This window comes from Geotrypetes seraphini, chromosome 3 (assembly GCF_902459505.1).
Source record: "Geotrypetes seraphini chromosome 3, aGeoSer1.1, whole genome shotgun sequence".
In the NCBI taxonomy this organism is placed as follows: Eukaryota; Metazoa; Chordata; class Amphibia; order Gymnophiona; family Dermophiidae; genus Geotrypetes; species Geotrypetes seraphini.
This window is the reverse complement of record NC_047086.1, coordinates 351,181,727-351,203,643: the sequence shown is the minus strand read 5'-3', so window position 1 is coordinate 351,203,643 and position 21,917 is coordinate 351,181,727. Positions and strand designations below refer to the sequence as shown.

Here is a 21,917-nt window from a genome sequence, read left to right as displayed (position 1 = left end):
AGCATCAACAAAAAGAGTTGTTGCAATTTTACTTGCTAGGCTTGCCATCATGTTCCAACGCCTCAAAGACTAGTTGTATACCTCCACATGAGTGCCTTAATTTTCGATAACTTTCAGCCACCTTCGGATACAAACCTCTCTGACGTTTTGCAGCATCTCTTCCCCGACCTCGCTGCAGGCCATCCATATTCTTTCCTCAAGCTGCGACAGGTTACAGTGCTTAGTGGCATACACCTTGCTTTTGAGAAAGCCCCACAAGGTGTAAGGTCAGGGGAGCGTAGAGCCCATTCGATGGGACCCCTATGACCAATCCATTAGTCAGAAAACTTGATAGTCAGGAAATCTCTGACTAACCTTGCAAAGTGGGGAGGGTTCCATCTTGTTGAAAAAAAAAAAAAAAAGATATTAGCAAGGTCACTCCTCGCTTGAAATTGTGACACAGCAAATTCTTGCTGCATCTCCAGGTAATTTTCTCCTGTAACAGTGGTTGTGTTACCAGATGCATCGCAGAAGAAAAATGATCCAATCAGCCCAGTGCTAGACATTGCACACCAAACCACTAGCTTTAGAGAGTCTCGTTCATGCTCGAGAATTTCTACTGGGTTTGATTGTCCCCAAATTCAACAGTTGTGCCAGTTAACCTGACGAGAGAGATGAAAGACAGACTTGTCGCTGAACCATAAGTTTTCCAAGGGCTGAAGGTCATTTTAGTAATGGTGCAGGAGTGATTCACACATTTCCACATGAGCATCATAATCTTCCGCTTAAAGTTTCTGAACAACCTGAAGTCGGTACGGGTAGAGCTTTATCACTCTCCGAAGCATCCGCTAAATCAAACTTTTGTTGATGCTGAGTTCCAGTGTAGCCCTCCAGATGGATTTTACCTGGTTTTGCTCGAACGCCTGTTCTAGGAGTTCAGTGTTTTCATTGGTGGCGGTAGTAGCAGGCCTTCCGCTGTGTGATTTGTCAAGAACAGATCCCATTTCAGGAAACTTGCCATGGATAGCGTAAATTGTGTTAAGCAGAGCAGTGTGACAGCCATAAAGCTTCTCAAACTCTCACTGAACTGCAGTCGGAGCCTGAAAATCTTCTTGCCAAGCGGCAATTTTGCAATGCTGCTCTAATGTCAATTGGCGAGCCATGGTTAAGGGATGATACACTTACAAAAACTGCAAAGCCTAACTATTCTTTTGCTGATGGCCTCAAGTCTCTCCGAATGATACCCGGAATGAAATAGGGGGAAAAAAAAAAAAAAAGTGTGTAGTGACTTTTGGGACACCCTGTATTTTTGAATTCTGTCAGTTTTTCTGTTCCCACCACCTCCATCGGGAGGATATTCCAGGCATCAGGATAACGTACTTTCTGATGTTATTCCTAAGTCAACCTCAATTCATGTCCTCTAGTTCTACCACTTCCCAGTCTCGGTAAAAGATTTGTTTGTATTATTAATACTATAAGTATTTAAACACCTGTATCATATCTCCCTTAGTCCTCCTTTCTGCCTGATTATACAAATTCAGGTCTTCAAGTCTTTTCTTACAAACCATGCACCATTTTTGTTACCTTCCTCTGAAATCCTTCAAGTCTTTACGTCCTTATTCATATATGGCCTCCAAAACTGAATAGAATACTCCAAGTGTACAGAGGCATTAACATCTTTCTTCTGCTGATCATACCTCTCTCTAGGCAGTCTAGCATCCTTCTGACTTTTGTCACATTGTTTCACCACCCTAATATCCTTATATTTATTACCCCAATGTCCCTCTCCTGGTCTGTGCATATCAGCCCCCCTCAACCCAACTTCTTCGGTTTTCTTCACCCCAAGTGCATCATTCTGCATTTCTTTGAATTAAATTGTAACTGCCAAATTTTAAATTCTTTTAATTGTAGAGCACATCTCTTATTGTCTAATCCCTCCAGGGTGTGCACTCTTACAAATTTTTATCATCTTCTAACCCTTCAACAAATGTTGCTCACAAATAAATGTAATAGAATTGACCCCAGTACTGATCCCTGAAGTACTTCACCATTCACCCTTCTTTCCTCCAAGTGACTGCCATTTATTACCATCCTCTGCTATCTGTCAGTCAACAAGTTTTTAATCCAGTTTACCATTTTGAATCTTAACTTCAACCAATTCAGTTTATTCAAGGTTTTATTTAAAATTTGATTAATCGCCTATCAACATTCTAGGAACTGCATCACATTCATGAGGAACTGTACCACAGGCTTTGCTGAAATCCAAAGCAGACTCCATTTAATATAGGTACCTCAATCCAGTTCTCCGATCACTCAGATTGTCTTTTGGTAAAATCTATTTTGCCATGGATTTTAAAACCCGTTGAATTCTAGAAAGTTTATCTTTTCCTTCAGCAGTACCTCTACTATTCTTCCTAATCAGTGAAGGGGTTTACTGGCCTGTAGATCAGACTTTTCCATTACCATTTTTGTGAAAAGGACCTTCACTCTTCTCCAATCCCATGGAACCTCTCCCATATCTAAAGAACTTATGAAGAATCTTTCATAATGACCTACAAGAACCTCTCTTGAGTTCCTTCAATACCCTGTGTGTATCTCATCCAGCACCATGGCTTTGGCTTTCAATTTGTTCATAAAACACTTTCTTCCATGAACAGTGCAGTATCCATTTCATTCCCATATACAAATTTGTCAGCCAAAATGGTCCTTCGCCAGGATTTTCTTCCATGAATACAGAAGAATTAGTTTAGCATGTTTGGTTTTTCTTAACGCTTTTCCACATTGTGGTTCTCAGCATCTTTGAGTCTTATAATTCCATTTCTAGCCTTCCTCCTTTCCTTAACATACTTGTAAAGACAGGCGAAATGACTTTTTTCCATCAACCATTTTTTTTTCTGCCTCTACTTTTGCTATCTGTATTTCTCTTTGCTTCCTTGAGTTTTACTCTGTATTTTTCAATTCTATATTTCATGAATGCTACCTCTTTTGACTTTGTGTTTGAAGAGCCATAAGTCTTTTTTTCTCTTCCTTACATATAAATCCGCTGCCATATTTACAGCATCTTTCAGCTTGGACCATCTTTCCACTTCTCTTAAGTCCTTCCATCCCATCAGCTCCTTCTTTAGGTTCTCCCTCATTTTACTAAAGTCTGCGTGTTTTGCAATCAGCAAGGCAGCAAGTTTAAAAAGTAAAGAGCCCTTTTCTTGAAGGAGAATTGTTTTGGTGTGGTCCTGTCCAGACTTAATTCATAAGAAACATGTCCTTTAGAAATCCAAACTAGCATCAGCTAAGTGAAGTGCTCAGCCTCAGGATCCACCTGGCCATTATACACAATTTCCCCATTTGTGAGCATTAGATCTAGCATTACCATTTGCCTCACAAGTTCCATCACCATTTGTCTGAGCAGAGCACTTTGAAAGGCAACCACGATCTCGCTACTTCTTTCAGATTCTGTAGAAAAGTCATTCCAATACACATCTGACAGTTTGGAATCCCCCAGATGTCTAACTTTTGGATAACTATGACTGAATCTTTGTCCAACTTCTGTTTGTGTTGCAGGTCTGGTAGTGACACATTTTCTCTTTCCAATACAATCTGTATCGATTCCTCCTTTCCCCAGATGCCCTAAATTTCAGCCAATTTAATACTGTTTTTTGTATACAGCACTACTCTTCCACCTTTTTGCCCATGTCTATCCTTATTAAATGGATTACAGCCTGGTATGGTTATATTCCATTCATGGGGGTCACTGAATCATTCCTCTCTGATGGCAAAAATATTGAAGTCTGCCTTTAACACCAGGGGCTTGCATGCAGATCCTGAACTTTGTCACTTAAAACTGTGAACATTTACATTACATTAGTGTCTTCTATTCCACCAATACCTTTCGGTTCTAGGTGGATTACAAAAGGGTCTGAATATACCCAGTGAGATTACAAGATTAGAAGAAGCTAAGATAACTGAGAAAATAATTTTTTATCAACTCGCAGAATTTATTGAAAAAACGAATGCCTTGCACCCATATCAAACCGGCTTTCGCCCCTGCTATTCTACCGAACTATCCCTATTAGGTCTCACTACAACTATCAACTATTTTTTAGACCACCAAAAATCAGTTCTCCTCATTTCGTTGGATCTTACCGCAGCCTTCGATACTATTTATCACTCTCTTCTCATTAATCGTCTTAGCGACTGCGGCCTTACCGGTTCCGCTCTACAATGGTTCATTTCATATTTCAATGACCGAAGCTTTAGCGTACATTCTAAACAGGAAACATCACTTCCCATATCTCAAAACTATGGTGTCCCACAGGGCTCCATTTTATCTCCTTTACTATTTAATATCTTTCTGTCCCCCCTTCTCACTCTTTCCCAGTCAATAGGATTTACAGCTTATGCATATACGGACGATATTCAATTACTCCACCCTGTAGATACCTCTAACCCTTCAGAAATTCAAACAATTAATAAAAAACTAGACGAAATAAGTGATTGGCTGTATGAAAATAAACTCTCTTTAAACATCAATAAGTCAAGCAGCCTGTTTCTTCCTACCAAAAAGAACGATATTATCCATGAAAAGATTCTTATCAAAAGTCATCCAGTAAAAATGGAAACCAAAATAAAACTACTAGGAGTTATCCTAGATAAGGATCTTACCTTTCATGATCAGATTAGTTCAGTCGTAAAAATTTGTTTTTACAAACTAAGGCTTATACGTTCCCTATCATCTATTCTCGATACTCCTGCTATCACAACTCTAATTCATTCACTTGTCATCTCTCACCTCGACTATTGTAACTCTCTTTACAATGGACTCCCTCAAAAAGAACTACGACGACTCCAACTCATACAAAATACTGCCATAAAACTTATTTACAAATTGGGAAAATATGACCATGTTACACCTCTCCTGAAAGCAGCTCATTGGTTACCTATAACCCATCGTATCACATATAAAACAATTATGCTAGTCTTTAAAATCAGATTCTCCTGCCAACCTTCTTTTCTAGATAAACTTCTAATCCCCTACTGTTCATCTCGGACCCTTAGATCAGCTGATCAAAACCTTCTATCCACTCCCACAATCAAAGATTTCTTTTATACGAGAAAGACCAACTTTTCGGTAGTCGCTCCTACCCTATGGAACTCATTGCCATCTCATATTCGCCACGAGACTTCACTCGATAAATTTAAGGCTAAATTAAAAACTTTCTTATTCCAAGACGCTTTCTCCTCTTCCCAAATATAACTTATTCTTCAATACCTCAACCGCTTTTAAGAAGCGATCCCATTCCTCATGTTTCATCCTTCCCTATTCCCATTTAATTTTAATTTTTTTTTTTTTGTTTTGAAAATGTAATTTATTTATTTTTTTTTCCCTTCTATCTCATTATTTCCTGCCGTCACTCTCCAATATGTCTAGTTAAAGTCTAAATGTTCACAATCCCCCTTTGTCTTTTCCATTTTAATTATATTATTTATTTTGCTATTTTTAACTTGTAAACCGGCTAGATACTCGTTGATGGTCGGTATAGTAAAAATTTAATAAACTTGAAACTTGAAGCATTAGGGTCTGGGGATATATTGAGAAGGTTAGTTTGACTTGACAATGCTTTCCAACTATATTTTGTTGGCTCTCTACAAAGAAGGGAGCGGATCAGTTCAGATGAAAGAAGTCTTGAATTATTTTTAAAGAAATACCCAATGTGGCCACATTTCATCCCCAGCCTGCCTCAGGGGTAACAACTGAAAACATAAAAGGATAACAATAAAAGCCAAGTCAAAAACATAATTACAACACAAATATAGATAAATAATTAAAATATAATATAATATTAAAAACATATCAAATCATGCAATAAGATACATATATACACAGGATTACCTTATACATGAAAAAAATGGATGCTCGCAAATAATCAAAATGGTAAAACAGACAATTAATCAGATAGTGCCATGCTCAAGTGAAATACATCGGCAGTGAGCCCAAAACTAATCCAAAACCTTGTCTCCAAGTGTGAACAACCTGATGGCATGTGCCGTGCAATATGACAATTTTGAAGAGTATCATGAATTTTGCATGTATCATAGATAAAATAGCTATGTGTCGTTCCATGCTTATTGAACACATTTAAAAAAAACCAAAAAAAAAAAAAACACACCATACCTGAAGGGGAAAGATATGTAATTAGCCCCTGCTAGTCAGCACTTCCAATCCAATCATGGAAACCCATACATTGAAAAGCATTCTGTTAGTGACCTCAAATTTCTGTGGTTTTCAAACTGATTACGTTGTTATTGTTTTGTGGGAATGTATTGTATAGTGTTTATCACTAAACCCCAGATTATTGGATATTAGATTTTTTAGACTGCCTTCCTCCTTCCAGAACATTTTCAACTCAAGCAGTAGCACTGGTCACAAAAATCATTTTTAAAGTTCCCTGCCCCATGCATCCATATTATCAGACATAGTGTAGGCAGTAGAATGCAGTGAGTTGGAAAATGAAAAAGTGGAAGCAGAAAAACCTTGCTTCCCCATGGTTTGCCTTTACTTGATGAGACTGTTATGATGTGAGCATTTTATGCCAGAGTAGACACAAGGCCAAGCACTTGTAGGCCAACATGGCTAAAAAGCATAGCAGTAACAGAGAGACCAGCCGTGATGGGACTGCTGCAGTGGCACATCACGAACAGCAATCACAGAAGACAATGAGCATTTGTGCTAACTTGCAGAAGATGCCAAATTAAACAGGCAGCACTAATATTTTTTTTTTTTTAAAAGCAAAGATGAAGGCAGTGTGTACAAGCAACTCCAGTTGACAATTCAGTATGCTAACGCTAAAATTTAGCAGTATCTTGGTAGAGATTACAGATTATTCAATTTGAAATACCACAAACTTACAATGCAATCTAAGCGGTTTACAACTTCAAATAAAATCACATATTGGAAAATAACTCCATATACTAGATAGGAAAGTCCCTACCAACAACCCACCCAAATACATAAAAACTCAAAGTATTACTTTAAAAAACCCAAAACACACCTCTCTAAACAACCAATTCCAAAGGTAAACATGGAAAGGCCTGCCAAAATAAATGTACCTTAAGCTGTTTCCAAAAGCAAGTTAAAGAACACTCTTCCCACAAATAAGAAGGCAGAGCACTCCAAAGAATTTAAGCTTGCTAAAAAAATGATTTATTGCATGTACTTATTAGACGGGCAGAGACGACCTCAGGAACAGCAAGTAAATTTTGGGTACCAGATCTTAAAGCCCCATATGGCACGTAAGGTGTCAACAACTTAAGACAAGGGTAGCAAAACTCCAGACTGCATCGCTTTATAAACTAAAATCAAGATCTCAAACTGTATCCTAAAAGGGATAGGCAACGAATGACAAAAAATAAATAATGGTGTTACATGATGAAATCTACCAACTCCACCCAAAAGTCTTAAAGCAGAATTTTGTAAAGTTTGGAGCTTCTGCAAGTCCCCAAAAGTCAAACCTACCAAAAGTGCATTTGCACAATCCAAACGTGTTATAAACACCACATAGACCAATATAAAAAATGCTTGCTTATCAATCAATCCTCTCAACATCTCAACTTCCACAACATACACCCAGTGTGCAACATCACAACATGGGTCAAAAAGGATAACTTCTCTTCTATAAACACCCCTAGATAGTGAAAGGATTCCACTGTCGGGAAATCACAGCTAACCAAATCAAAAGAATGGCACAGCCTAAAATTATCAGCATAAAACCCAACAAGCCATTGTTTTAGCAACAAGAACATCCAGTGAGTGCACATCCAATCTTGAATAGCATAGACACAAATATGTAAAGCAAATAAATTCATAGAAACCTTTGAAACTCTTGCTATTAACAGCAAATCATTAGCATACATATTTGGACTAATACCATATTCTATAATCAACTCAACCAAAGAGCCAGCAAACAAATTAAATAACATTGGAGATCAAGAGGAACCCTGTGGGAGTCCATACTCCAGTGACTTAATGTGAGATTCTTGTAAACCAGACCTCACAGAAAATGTCCTTCTTATCAAATATCCCTCAAACCATGTTGAAACTTGACTACCAATGCCAATATACTATAAATCTACACAATAAGAGACTATGATCAGCCATGTCAAAAGCCTAAGCTAAATCCAATGACATCACCAATGCCTGATCAACCCCATCTATAATCAATCTCAATTCATGTACCCTAAATGCTGTTTGCCTCGGATATAGCAACGTATTCTCTATCATTTAATCAGTAATTTGATGTACCACTGCTCTTTCTGCTAATTTTGCAAATAGTGGTAAAGTTGAAATAGGCCTATAATGTTCTAAGATAAGGGGTCCAAACTCAATTTCTTTAATACTCCAAGCTGTGGGAACCTAGCCACTTATTAAACTTTGATTGGCCTCTACAATCTGGAATTCAGCACCAAATCACATAAGAGAAATTACATCACTTGATAAATTTAACAGCAGCTTAAAGACCTTTCTTTTTAAAGATGCATACGACGTATGATAGTCCTTTTAAGGACGGTAATGGAAGTCTGTTCACTTCCATTAGCCTTGTATTTTAGATAATTTGTCTGTTTCCCCTTCCATTTGTTTTTACCCTCTTCCCATCTTTTTTCTATCTAAATATTGTACTTCTGCCCGGTTACCTCTCGTATCAGTAAGCCATTGTTTGTTAGTGCGTCAGATTGTTAGTGTTATTGTATTGTAAACCAAATCTCCACCTCAAGACACAGAAGAACCTCGAACCCTTTCGCCTTCCCCCCACTCAAAGGCACACAACGCAAGAAAATGTTTGACAACCTTCTGGCAACACAAGCAGCAAAAATCAACCATTCCATCTCCAATCTTATGACAATATCAGACAACTTCAAAACATTCAGAAAAGAAATCAAAACCCTGCTTTTCAAAAAATTCATCCAAATATCTTAACCCCTCCTCTTTTACCGCCAGAAGATTCACCTACCTTCAGATAACCTTCCCCCAAATTACCCACCTTAACACCTTCCAATTAAACAAATACCATAAATAGATTGTAACCTACCCTCTCTAACTGCATTCCATATGTATTTTTCATACAGTTCTTCACTGTCAGTTTAATTTCCATCCTATAAGTTCACATAGAATTTTTCTTTTTTCAACCATCTTTATTTTCTCTTCTTTATTAATTTCCAGGTACTTTAGTTAGATTGTGAGCCTTCGGGACAGTAAGGGAATTTTTTAAGTACCTTCTTACTTCTCATTTATAATCTTAATGTATATTTTCTACAAACCGCTTAGAACCTAACGGATGTAGCGGTATATAAGAAATAAATTACATTACATTACATTAATATTTTTATATAATTTCTTTTTATACAATGTAATACCGCTTTGATATTTGATAAGGGGTATATCAAATTTTTAATAAACCTAAACCTGATTACCAATGGAATCAAGACATTATTAGACATAAGCAAACATCTTGGTGATATTTCCCTCCTATCCTACATACAAATAATTCTAATTGCTGCCCTGCGACCATCTGAAATTCCATCCAATAAATGTGCTTCTGTAATGTTTTTTTCACCATATTTGGGCCCTTACTTTCATTCTCAGAAAGTGTAACAGTCCTAAACTTATCCACCTTCGCTTAAAAAAAAAAATTCTACCAATCTATAATCAGGCATAATTTTCTGATCATATCTCTGTGAATCAGTAAGCGAGCGACGAAAGAATAATTTACACGAAGGACAATCGTCTTCTTCTATCAACGTGGAATAAAAATCTAATTTTGTTTTACCCACTGCACAATAGATCTTCAGAATCTCTCTACAATGACTAAACAATTAAGAACATAAGAGCATAAGCAGTGCCTCCGCCGGGTCAGACCATAGGTCCATCCTGCCCGGCAGTCCGCTCCCGCGGCGGCCCAAACAGGTCACGACCTGTCTGAATCACCAGAAGGGGCTCCCTTGCCACCTTGGTTTCTCATTGAAGTCCTATCTTCCCATTGAAGTCCTAACCCTCCGGTCTTGCACATGCACGACCTGGTTAGCTTTCTATACTTGTGTTACATCCCAGCTCCTCCCTCAGTATCCCACGATCCCTTTATCCCTCAGGAATCCGTCCAATCCCTGTTTGAATCCCTGTACCGTACTCTGCCTGATCACTTCCTCCGGTAGCGCATTCCAAGTGTCCACGACCCTTTGGGTGAAAAAAAACTTCCTTGCATTTGTTTTGAACCTATCTCCCTTCAGTTTCTCCGAATGCCCCCTCGTACTTGTTGTCCCCTTCAGTCTGAAGAATCTGTCCCTATCCACCCTCTCAATGCCCCTCATGATCTTGAAGGTCTCTATCATATCTCCCCTGAGCCTCCTTTTTTCCAGAGAGAAGAGCCCCAGCCTATCCAACCTCTCGGCGTATGGGCAGTGTTCCAGCCCTTTTACCAGTTTCGTTGCTCTCCTTTGGACTCTCTCAAGTACCGCCATGTCCTTCTTGAGGTGCAGCGACCAATACTGAACGCAGTATTCCACATGTGGACGCACCATCGCTCGATACAATGGCATGATGACTTCACGCGTCCTGGTTGTTATGCCCCTCTTTATGATGCCCAGCATCCTGTTGGCTTTTTTCGAGGCTGCTGCGCACTGTGCAGATGGCTTCAGTGATGCATCCACCAGCACACCCAAGTCTCTCTCAAGTCTGCTGTCTCCCAACAATGCCCCCCCCCCCCCCAATTTGTAGTTGAACAACGGGTTCTTTTTCCCTATATGCATGACCTTGCATTTTTCCACGTTAAAGCGCATTTGCCATTTGTTTGCCCAGTCTTCCAGCTTGTCCAGGTCCCTTTGCAAGTCCTCACACTCCTCCCTGGACCTAACTCTGCCGCACAGTTTGGTATCGTCTGCAAATTTTATAACCTCGCACTTTGCCTCCTTTTCCAGGTCATTGATAAATATGTTGAAGAGTAACGGCCCAAGCACCGATCCCTTGGCACACCGCTTGTGACTCCCCGCCAGTCAGAATATTGGCCCTTCACTCCGACCCTCTGCAGTCTACCCGACAACCAGTGCTTGATCCATCTGTGCATATCCCCTCCCACCCCGTGGTTCCACAGCTTCCTAAGCAGCCTTTCATGTGGCACCTTGTCGAAAGCCTTTTGAAAATCGAGGTAAATGATGTCTATGGGTTCCCCGTTGTCCACCCGACTGCTTATTCCCTCAAAGAAGTACAGAAGGTTCGTTAGGCACGACCTTCCCTTACAGAATCCGTGCTGGCTTGTTCTCAGTAGGCCATTCCTCTCGATGTGCTCGCAAATGCCGTCCTTGATCATAGCTTCCACCATCTTCCCTATAATTGAAGTCAGGCTCACCGGCCTGTAGTTTCCGGGGTCACCCCTCGATCCCTTCTTGAAGATAGGTGTGACATTCGCCAATTTCCAGTCCTCTGGTACCTCACCAGTTTTCAAGGATAGGTTGCAAACATGCTGGATTGTGCCCGCTATTTCTTGTCTTAGTTCCTTCAGAACCCTTGGGCGGATCCTGTCCGGGCCCGGTGATTTACCGCATTTTAACCTGTCTATCTGTTTGAGGACATCCTCCTTACTTATCTCTATGTGCTCCAATTTTTCGGCCTGTTCCCCACTCATGAGCTCCTCTGAGTCCGGTATATTAGATGTGTCTTCGCTCGTGAAAACCGACGAGAAGAACGTGTTCAACCTCTCAGCTACCTCTTTATCCTTCTTAATCACTCCCTTCCTATCCCCATCGTCCAACAGCCCCACCTCCTCTCTCGCTGGTCGCTTCCCCTTTACGTAACTGAAGAATGCCTTGAAGTTTTTCGCCTCCCTGGCCAGCCCCTCTTCGTATTCCCCTTTCGCTTTTCTAACCTCTCGGTGGCATTCCTTTTGGCATTTCCTGTGCGCCTGGTGATTTTATAAGACACAATTCTTGTGTCTTATACTTCCTCCACATACGTTCTGAATGCCTCACCTGCAGTTTCAATAATCTCAACCATATTAAAGGTTATTCTATAAAAAAAGGACGACATAAATGTCAATATTCCAGCAATGATAAAGGAATGATAAAGAAGGGGATCACGAACCGATCGGAGAAGGTAATCATGCCGCTGTACCGGGCCATGGTGCACCCTCAACTGGAGTACTGCGTCCAGCACTGGTCGCTGTGCATGAAGAAGGACACGGTACTACTCGAAAGGGTCCAGAGAAGAGCGACTAAGCCGGACAAGTTCCTGCTAAACTGGGACATACGCAGGTGAGGCTGGACTCATTTAGAGCACTGGTCCTTGACCTGGGGGCCGCCGCGTGAGCGGACTGCTGGGCAGGATGGACCACTGGTCTGACCCAGAAGCGGCAATTCTTATGTTCTTTTGAATGCCATGGCATGTAATTTGAATGTGGAAACACACATGTGCGGAGTTTGGGCTGATCAAGAAGGTTATCATGCCGCTATATCGGGCCATGGTGTGCTCTCACTTGGAGTACTGCGTCCAGCATTGGTCGCTGTACATGAAGAAGGACATGGTACTACTCGAAAGGGTCCAGAGAAGAGTGACTAAGATGGTTAAGGGGCTGGAGGAATTGCCATACAGTGAAAGATTAGAGAAACTGGGTCTTTTCTCCCTCGAACAGAGGAGATTGAGAGGGGACATGATCGCAAAATTCAATAGTAGATAAGGACAGGTTGTTCACCCTCTCCAAAGTAGGGAGAACGAGAGGGCACTCTAAAATTGAAAGGGGATAGATTCCGTACGAACGTAAGAAGTTCTTCTTCACACAGAGAGTGGTAGAAAACTGGAATGCTCTTCTGGAGTCTGTCGTAGGGGAAAATATCCTCCAGGTATTCAAGACAAAGTTAGATAAGTTCCTGCTCAACCAGAACGTACGTAGGTAGGGCTAGTCTCAGTTAGGGTGCTGGTCTTTGACCAAGGGCCGCCACATGAGCAGACTGCTGGGCAAGATGGACCACTGGTCTGACCCAACAGCGGCAATTCTTATATTCTTATGTGTAGAATACTATAAGTTGCTTTTTTTTCAGCGACTAGGTGTGAGAATTTAAACCAGCTCTATGACTGGTGTTAAGTCACTGCGCCTACATTTTTCACTATTATTTTATTTTAAAAAAGTAGGCACACTCCAAAGATAGGCCCTTCTTTATAGAGCTGCCCTCAAGGTGGCAATTTTACTGCCTGTTTGTTTTTAACTCATCTCACCTTAACCATAGCATGAACCAATTCCACCTCAGTCAGATTCTCAGGCTTCGACTATGAGATGTCCGGTACACAGATTTAGACTTAAATATTATTCTGCTAAAACCATGGAATGAAAGGAGGCAGACCCCCCAAGCGCAGCACTTACCTCTTCTCCTGCACTGATCTCTTGAACAGCCCGGACTTCCGCCAGAGTTCCCTTGTACGTGACTATCACATTTGGACAACAGCTATGGTTCATCAGTGCGACACTAAAAATAAGAAGAGTTAAGAATTTATGCTACACTTTAACTGTACCTCAGTGTTTATTGCTAATTGAACAATAAAGGGGTAATGCTATAAAGGTGGTGATAATGTTGTTAATTTAAATTTAACCTGTAAACTGTATAGTATATATGTTAACCTGTAACCCGTTCTGAGCTCTTTGGGGAAAACAGGATAGAAAGCAAATTAAATAAATAAATGTTTACATACCAGTCATATATGAATGTTTAAAATACCAACACGTACACACTGAATACTGCCAGTCTGGCATCCCACCTCCCTTCCCCCACTGGGAAACCTTTCTTCCTTCCCTACGCTGTAATATACAATCTTTGGGTCACCGGCAGCTTAAACATATTGCCTTTAGAAGCATAGAAAAATGACGGCAGAAAAGGGCCATAGCCCATCAAGTCTGCCCACTCTATTGACCCTCCCCCTTAACCCTCTGAAAGATCACACTCTGATGACCCATCCCCTTAGCTCTACCCTCTTAGAGATCCGACATGGGCACCCCATTTATTCTTAAAATCTGGCATGCTGCTGGCCTCGATCACCTGCACTGGGAGCTCATTCCAATGATTAACCACTCTTTCGGTAAAGAAATACTTCCCCTGGTGTCACCATGAAATTTTCCGCCCCTGATTTTCAGCGGATGCCCTCTTGTGGATGAGGGCCCTTTAAGAAAGAAAATATCATCTTCCACCTCGAGACAACCAGTGATATACTTAAATGTCTCAATCATGTCTCCCCTCTCCCTGCGTTCTTCGAGAGAGAACAGCCGCAATTTGTTCAGCCTTTCCTCGTATGAGAGATCCTTGAGCCCCGAGACCATCCTGGTGGCCATTCGCTGAACCGACACAGAAGCTTTCCATCTGCCGCAGTGGCCTGCCTCTGCGAGGACGGGAAGTTGAAGCAGAGAGGAAAGTTTCCAGGAGCTGCTGCAGGCAGTGTGTTTAAGCTGCTGGCAACCCAAAGATCGCAAACTGCAGCATGGGAAGGGAGAAAGAGGTACCAGATCCTACAGGGAGAAAAACAATTACCGTATTTGCCGGCGTATAAGACGACTTTTCAGTACCTTAAAATCCTCCCCAAAGTCGGGGGTCGTCTTATACGCCGGGTACAGTTTATATGCCCTTACTTGCGGGGCTGGATGTACTCAGTCGCGCGGCTCTTCTTCTCCCTACCTTCTCTGCTTGCAGCACAGAGCCGAACGGAAGTCTTCCCGACGTCAGCGCTGATGTCGGAGGGGAGGGAGGGCTTAAACAAAGCCCTCCCTCCCTCCGACGTCAGCGCTGACGTCGGGAAGACTTCCGTTCGGCTCTGTGCTGCAGGCATGGCAGGTAAGGAGAAGGAGAGTAGCCTCGCGGTTCGAGTGGCTACCAAGAGAGAGGGGCGGCCGCCCCGCCCCGGTTGCAGCACAGCCGGCCAGGTTCCCTTACTTTTGTGGCACTTCCCCGACCGACCGATAACAGCCCGGGTCCGACAATCCTCCCTGCCCTGTAGCCGCGAATCTAAATACCTTCTTACAGCAGCTGTAAGAAGGTAATTTAGATTCGCGGTTAAGGGCAGGGAGGTTTGTCGGACCGGGGCTGTTGTCGGTTGGTCGGGGAAGTGCCACAAAAGTAAGGGAACCTGGCCGGCTGTGCTGCAACCGGGGCGGTAGAGAAGGTGTGCGGAAGAAGGGGTAGTCTTATACGGCGAGTATAACACAAAACTCTATTTTTTAACTAAAAGTTGGGGGGTCGTCTTATACGCCCAGTCGTCCTATACGCCGGCAAATACGGTACTTATTGCTGTTTTTGAGGAAGGTAGTAAACTTGTGTTAATGGAGGTAATTACCTTTCCCAGGACTTCCAAAACTTCTTGTAAGTATCTTTTAAACATATCCCTAGGAGTTACTGCAGTAATCCTAGGGAAATTTAACAATCTTAAATTGTTTCCACGTGAGACATTTTCTAATGCCTCTAACTTTCTCCTAAGATTGATATTATCTTTAACTAATGTTTCTTGAATTTGTTTAGAGACTTTCAATTCCTGATTAATGTTTTCAACAGAAGCTTTGAATTCGGATAGTTCAGATCTTAAGTCCTTTATATCAATATATTGAGCTTTTATTTTTTTCATCCACTTGTTGAAACTGAGGATTTATTATATTTGGCAGACTTGCTACTAAATTCCAGATCGAATCTAAGGTTACCTCCTGAGGCTTTAATATTTGCGATAATTGTACTTTATTTTCAGTTTGCTCACTAGTTGGCACTCTCTCTTGTCGGTCTGTCTCCTGGATTATTCCAGCCCCGATAGTTGTAAAATCCTCGGCTTTCCTGTAGTTGTGGAGAGTCCAGCACTATGTTCCCTCCAGCATTTTCCTTGGCCTCCGGGGTAGAGTGAGCTCCAACTTCCGGAAGCTCCCCCACCCCAAACGGGGTGCTGGTAACCTGAGGATACGGGGGCAGTGCCCGTACGTCGGGACTCAAGGTGGTTTCAAGCTCCAGAGAGACCTCATCCGACTCGCCTCTCCGGTGCGTCTCTGGTGGCAAAGTCACTGATGGTAAAACGATATTCTGAATCCGCCGCATTAACTCCTCTATATTTCCATAAGCGGTTGCTCCGGAGTGCCGCAAGGCCCCAGCAGCACTCCTTCTTCTCCGCTTTGGCATTTCAGGTACTTTCAGCAAGAAACTATCAAAATTAGAGTGAGTTCCCGAAGCGTGCTGCTCAGCTAACTAAGCCTGCAGCTATCTTGGGTCATCATTAGAAATGATCTGCTTTGTGCTTTTATAGCAAAGTGATATTAAATCTATTAATTTGAAATATTTTAGAACAGGGGTGCCCACACTTTTTGGGCTTGCGAGCTACTTTTAAAATGACCAAGTCAAAATGATCTACCAATAATAAAATTTAAAAAAACCACAAAGCACACTGTACGCATAGAAAATGTTAATTATCATTCCTATTCTGGGATTTTTTTCAAAGAGGTCAAAGCAGATGACTCTATGCACTGTCACCTCAGTAACAACCATACAAAAATAGACAAATAACCCCCCCCCCCTTTTTACTAAACCACAAAAGCAGTTTTTAGTGCAGGGAGCTGCGCTGAATGCCCAGCACTGCTCTCGAAGCTCATAGGCTTCCTGCGCTAAAAACCGCTATTGCGATTTAGTAAAAGGGGACCATAGTGTAAAATATAGACAGCAGATATAAATTCAGACACATTTTGATCACTAAATTTAAAATAAAATCATTTTTCCTACCTTTGTTGTCTGGTGATTTCATGAGTCTCTGGTTGCACTTTCTTCTTCTGACTGTGCATCCAATCTTTCTTCCCTTCTTTCAGCCTGTATGCTTCCTCTCCTCCAGACCTCATTCCTTCCCCCAACTTTTTCTTCCTCTCTCCCTGCCTCCCTTTCTTTTTTTCTCTCTTCATGCCCCTTTCTTTTTTTCTGTTTCTCTTCATTCCTTCTGTCTCCCTGCCTGCCCTCTTTCTTTCTTTCTTTCTCCCTGCCCTCCCCCAAGCCACTGCCATCAGGGAACAGGCCCCAAAGCCGCCATCACCGCCGCAAGCTCTCCATGCGTCGGGCCGACCAACATTCCTCTCCCCAACGTCAATTCTGCTGTTGGAGAGGAAGTTCCGGCCCAGCCAGGCAGTGATTGGCTGGCCAGAACTTCCTCTTTGTCAGCAGAATTGACTTTGGGGAGAGGAAGGCTGATCGGCCCGGTAGATCACTAAGACAAAGTGAGTCTATCACGGAGCCCGGGAAGGGCTCCGCAATCGACTCACTTTACCTTGGCGATCTACCGGTTGATCGCGATCGACCTATTGGGCACCCCTGTTTTAGAACTTTATCAATCCAACTTTTTGTATCATCTCAAAACCTTTGGACTCCTGATGCAGGCAGTATGTTGAAACATGGACTGTGTCGAGTCCTCATGCACTTAATGATCCGAGATTGATGTGTTTTCATATCACTAAAATAACACTTTTGTGTATTGGGTTTTGTTTTCCTCATTTGTTTGGTCACCCCCACTGTGTTTGTCTTGCCTTTGCAGCTTAGGGGTCTTAGTTCTTCTCCTTTGGTGCTCAAGTCTATCACCACTATTTAAAAGTGAGAAAGAAAATCTGAGCTGCGTGCACCAGTCACACTTGAACAAACCCCTCTTACAGGTTGCAGCATCAACATAAGACTCCATTTCTGCCCCTTCCTCTATCCATTAAGGCCCAAATTCTATATATGGTATCCAAAATTGCAAGTGAAACTTAATTGTTTAACAAGCCAATCAGTGCCGATAATTGGCAATTCCAAGTGACGCCAATTAGCAGTCATTGGAAGTTATGCAAACAACTTTGTAGACGCATTCTATAAAGTGGTGCAGATTACTTCTAATTTACAAATTTCAAAAGGGGGCATGGCAAGTAAAGGAATATGGGCGTTCCTAAAAGTTAGGCGCACTGTTTTTGAATATGTCCAAACTGTGCACAACTTAGGCCTGGTTTTCCTTGACCTACGAGGGGGTGCTCAAAAGTTCTCAGCCCAACCAAGAAGGGAGCCATGAAACTTACAAGTTACTCCACATAGTCACCCCTATGTTCAACAAACTTGGCACATCATGTCTGAAGTTTCTGTAACCTTCCCAAAAATATTCTGATATCCGTCACTGAAATACTGCTCTGCTACCGCAATCGTCTCCGAATCACTTGAAAATCGTTGCCCTTTCAAACTCTTTTTAAGGTTTGAAAACAGAAAATAGTCAGATGAAGTAAGATCTGCTGAATAGGGTGGATAATCTATTCACTGAAATCCAACTGCATCAAAACATCCATTGTTTGGTAAGCCTTGTGAGCAGGTGCATTGTCTTGCAAAAAGAGAACTCCTTTCCACAGCTTCCCTCTCCCTTTTTTTCTTTCAATGCCTCCTTTACAGTACTCCCCCAAAATTTGCAGGGGTTCTGTGCTAGGAACACCTACAAATTTCGAAAAAAATGGAAATGCAGTTTTACGTCTGTCAAAATGCAGGAGAGGGCAGCTGGGATGCCGAAAATCATTCACAGTATGCTCCAACTGCCTCTTCTTGGTACTAAAGTCAGGCTACACCAATCAGCAGCTGCTTTGATATGCAGCTCCTGATTGGTATAGCCTGACTTTAGTACAGGAAGAGGTGGTCAGAGCATACCACGAATTACTGAATCTGTGATTCGTGGGGGAACATGTAGTAGTATTCTGCATTACCTGTTTGGCCCCTTGGAAGGTGAGTCAGTCAATTACAACACCTTCCTGATCTCAAACTTTCCTGCTGATATTTGGGTCTTGACTTTTCTTGGCCTTGGAGAACCTGAGTGCTGTCATTGCATTTTTTTGTCTCGGGATCATAGTGTTATAACCATGTTTCATCAATAGTAATAAGTTGTTCCAAAAAGTTGTCAACAGCTTGCTGAAAATGCGACAAAATCAATTTGGAAATGTCCATGAGATGTAGGTTCTCGTCAGCATTCAAACATTTGGGCACCCACTTGGCCGACAGCTTCTGCATACCCAGCTGCTCATGGATTCTGCACCTAACATGTTTCCTGGATATCTGTAGTGTCTTAGTAATTGTTTTAGCCGATATTCACCAATCTGCCAGTTTCAAGAGTTAATATAATTTGAGGCCTCCCAGACCTTATTACATCTTCAGTTTTGAAATCTCCAAGCTGAAAGTTTGCACACCACTGCTTCACTGTGAAGTAAAATGGGCATTTGTCACTCAATATTTGCATTACACTTTTGTGAATTTCCTTTGGAGTTTTCTTCTACAGAAATAGGAACTTCACGACGGCTCAGAGTTCCACACTTTTCACTGACATGGCTCAATCAATGATTTGAAACAATATCAAAACACAGCATTACGATTCTACAAACTGGCAGAGAAGAGCGACAAAAATGGTTAAAGAACTGGAGGAGTTGCCATACAATGAGAGGCTAGAGAAACTGGGCCTCTTCTCCCTTGAAACGAGAAGACAAGAGGTGACATGATCGAACATTCAAGATATTGAAGGGAATTGGCTTATTAGAGAAAGAGAGATTGTTCACCCTCTCCAAGGTGAAGAGAACGAGAGGGCACTCTCTAAAGTTAAAAGGGGATAGACTCCTTACAAACGTAAGGAAGTTCTTCTTCACCCAGAGAGTGGTAGAAATCTAGAACGCTCTTCCAGAGGCTGTTATAGGGGAAAACACCCTCCAGGGATTCAAGAAAAGGTTAGATAAATTCCTGCTGAATCAGAATGTACGGAGATAAGGCTAGACTCAAATAGGGCACTGGTCTTTGACCTAAGCCGCTGCGTGAGTGGACTGCTGGGCACGATGGACCACTTGTCTGACCCAGCAGCGGCAATTCTTATGTTCTTAACATAAAGCTCAGGATTTAGGAAGCTGGTTGGGCTGAAAACCTTTCAGCACCTCCTCGTAAATGGGTGCGCCCAAATGTCATGCCATGCAAGCGCAATTCTATGTCTAGTGGGTGCCTTTTACAGAATCGCACTAAATACTGTTCTGATCAGCGCCAATTTTTTAGGCACCATAGAAGAATTTGGGCATAGGCCTCCTTTTATAAAAATCACCCCATGTGTAAAAGTATGTATGTGAACAAGAAGGCATGCACTCATATGGAGCTCTGGTGTGGGCTCTGGGTGGAGTGGAGGCAGAGTTGCGACTTACCCGTGCTACACTCCTACGATTACAACAGCTCCTTACCCCGTCACATTTATCACTTTTCAGCTACAGCAGCTTTCTTATCCCGAGGGAATTACAGACATTCATTTCATTTTACCCATAATTTCAGCAGCTTTATAAGAAAACTATATAAAGACACAGACTCAAAATATTGCCCCCTTTCACTTCAAATGTCACTTGTTTTTGCTTTTTAATCCACTTAGCCTTTTACATCCTTAGACTATGCAAAAGATTTCTGTTACAATGCTCAGAGGCTGTTTTTTGGGGGTGGGGGTGGGGAGTTATATATAGTTTTTTATTACTTCTTTTGTATTCTTTCTGCTACTTTTTATTAGAGCAAGAGAAAAAAAAATCAAATATTATACTTGAGCTTTGGAGACGGCGTAGATCCCTTCAACTTTGATCATGATTCTGTCACATTAATCACTTTCAGCAGATACAAGGATTTTATACTCTCTCCCCTTAACATTTTTACCCTTCCAGCTATGGTACCTTTATTACCCCGAGGGCATTAGCAGAGACATTACAGACATTTTCTCTGCTGGCCTGACTGAGCCTGAAACTGTGTGTGTGTTACATTTTCATCATCAGACCTAATGATGCCTATAGAATTTAGGCTACAGCTTCTAGGTACAGATGGATAATGATAGCAACTACTGTACTGTAACCCATTCTCCATTTTTACCATCCTGCGTACATTACAGTAAAATTCATTGTCTAGTCAAGGACAATAATCTACAGTTTCCGAGCACACAGGCCTCACCATAGCGTTGAATGATCACGTAGAGCTCAGATCAGCATCGTTTCAGATGGAGAAATTAGGTTCTTACCTGCTAATTTACTTTCTTTTAGCTTCTCCAGACCAGTAGAGGTTAACTTTACGATTGGGTATATATCTAATCATGACCAGCAGGTGGAGACTGAAAACAAAACTTTGGGACAGTATATCCTAGCCCCTCCTCTCTATTTCCCTCAGTCTGCCGAATAGCCAAGCAGAACCAAGAACTGGAAAACAACAGAGAGAAAAAACAATACTCCGAAAGGAGTAACAACTAACATACCCAAAAATGCTGTTGGAAAATGCAGAGGAGAAATTCCCGAAGGAAGAAGGTCCCCACAGCTCGCCAGCTAAGCCAGCCGAGCCACAGCCGCTGTTCTTCAATTCTCCCCGGCCCTAGAAAAATACTAGAACCCGCAGCAAAAACCAAAAACTGCCCGCGCAATAGCCCCAACAACAACAACAACAGACAGGGTGGGGACCTCTACTGGTCTGGAGAAGCTAAAAGAAAGTAAATTAGCAGGTAAGAACCTAATTTCTCCTTCTTTAGCACTCTCCAGACCAGTAGAGGTTAACTTTACGATTGGGACGTACCAAAGCAGTCCCTCTCACGGGCGGGACCCCCGAAGGGCCGATACCAGAACACGCTCACCGAACACCGCGTCCCGACGCGCCTGAACATCTACCCGATAATGCCGAACAAATGAATGCAAGGAGGACCAAACCGCAGCCTTACAAATATCCACCGGAGGCACGAGCGACGACTCAGCCCAAGAAGCCGCCTGACCCCTAGTGGAATGAGCCTTGAGAAACTCCGGAACCGGCTTCTGACTCAGAAGATAAGCGGAAACAATCATCTCCTTGATCCAACGCGCAATAGTAGCCTTAGAAGCGCCAGCCCCCCGACGAGGACCCGCCAGAAGCACAAAGAGATGATCGGAGCT

The 21,917-nt window shown here is 42.1% G+C and overlaps 1 protein-coding gene across 1 annotated transcript in view; it reads right to left on the bottom strand.

The window, feature by feature from the left end:
• The window catches only part of SMYD2 (SET and MYND domain containing 2), a 149,368-nt gene that overhangs the window by 42,312 nt on the left and 85,139 nt on the right, over window positions 1-21,917 (bottom strand). Inside the window, exon 7 of the mRNA XM_033937613.1 lies at window positions 13,374-13,476. Within this exon, the coding sequence (XP_033793504.1) occupies window positions 13,374-13,476 (103 nt within the window). The remainder of the gene's footprint in view (window positions 1-13,373; window positions 13,477-21,917) is intronic.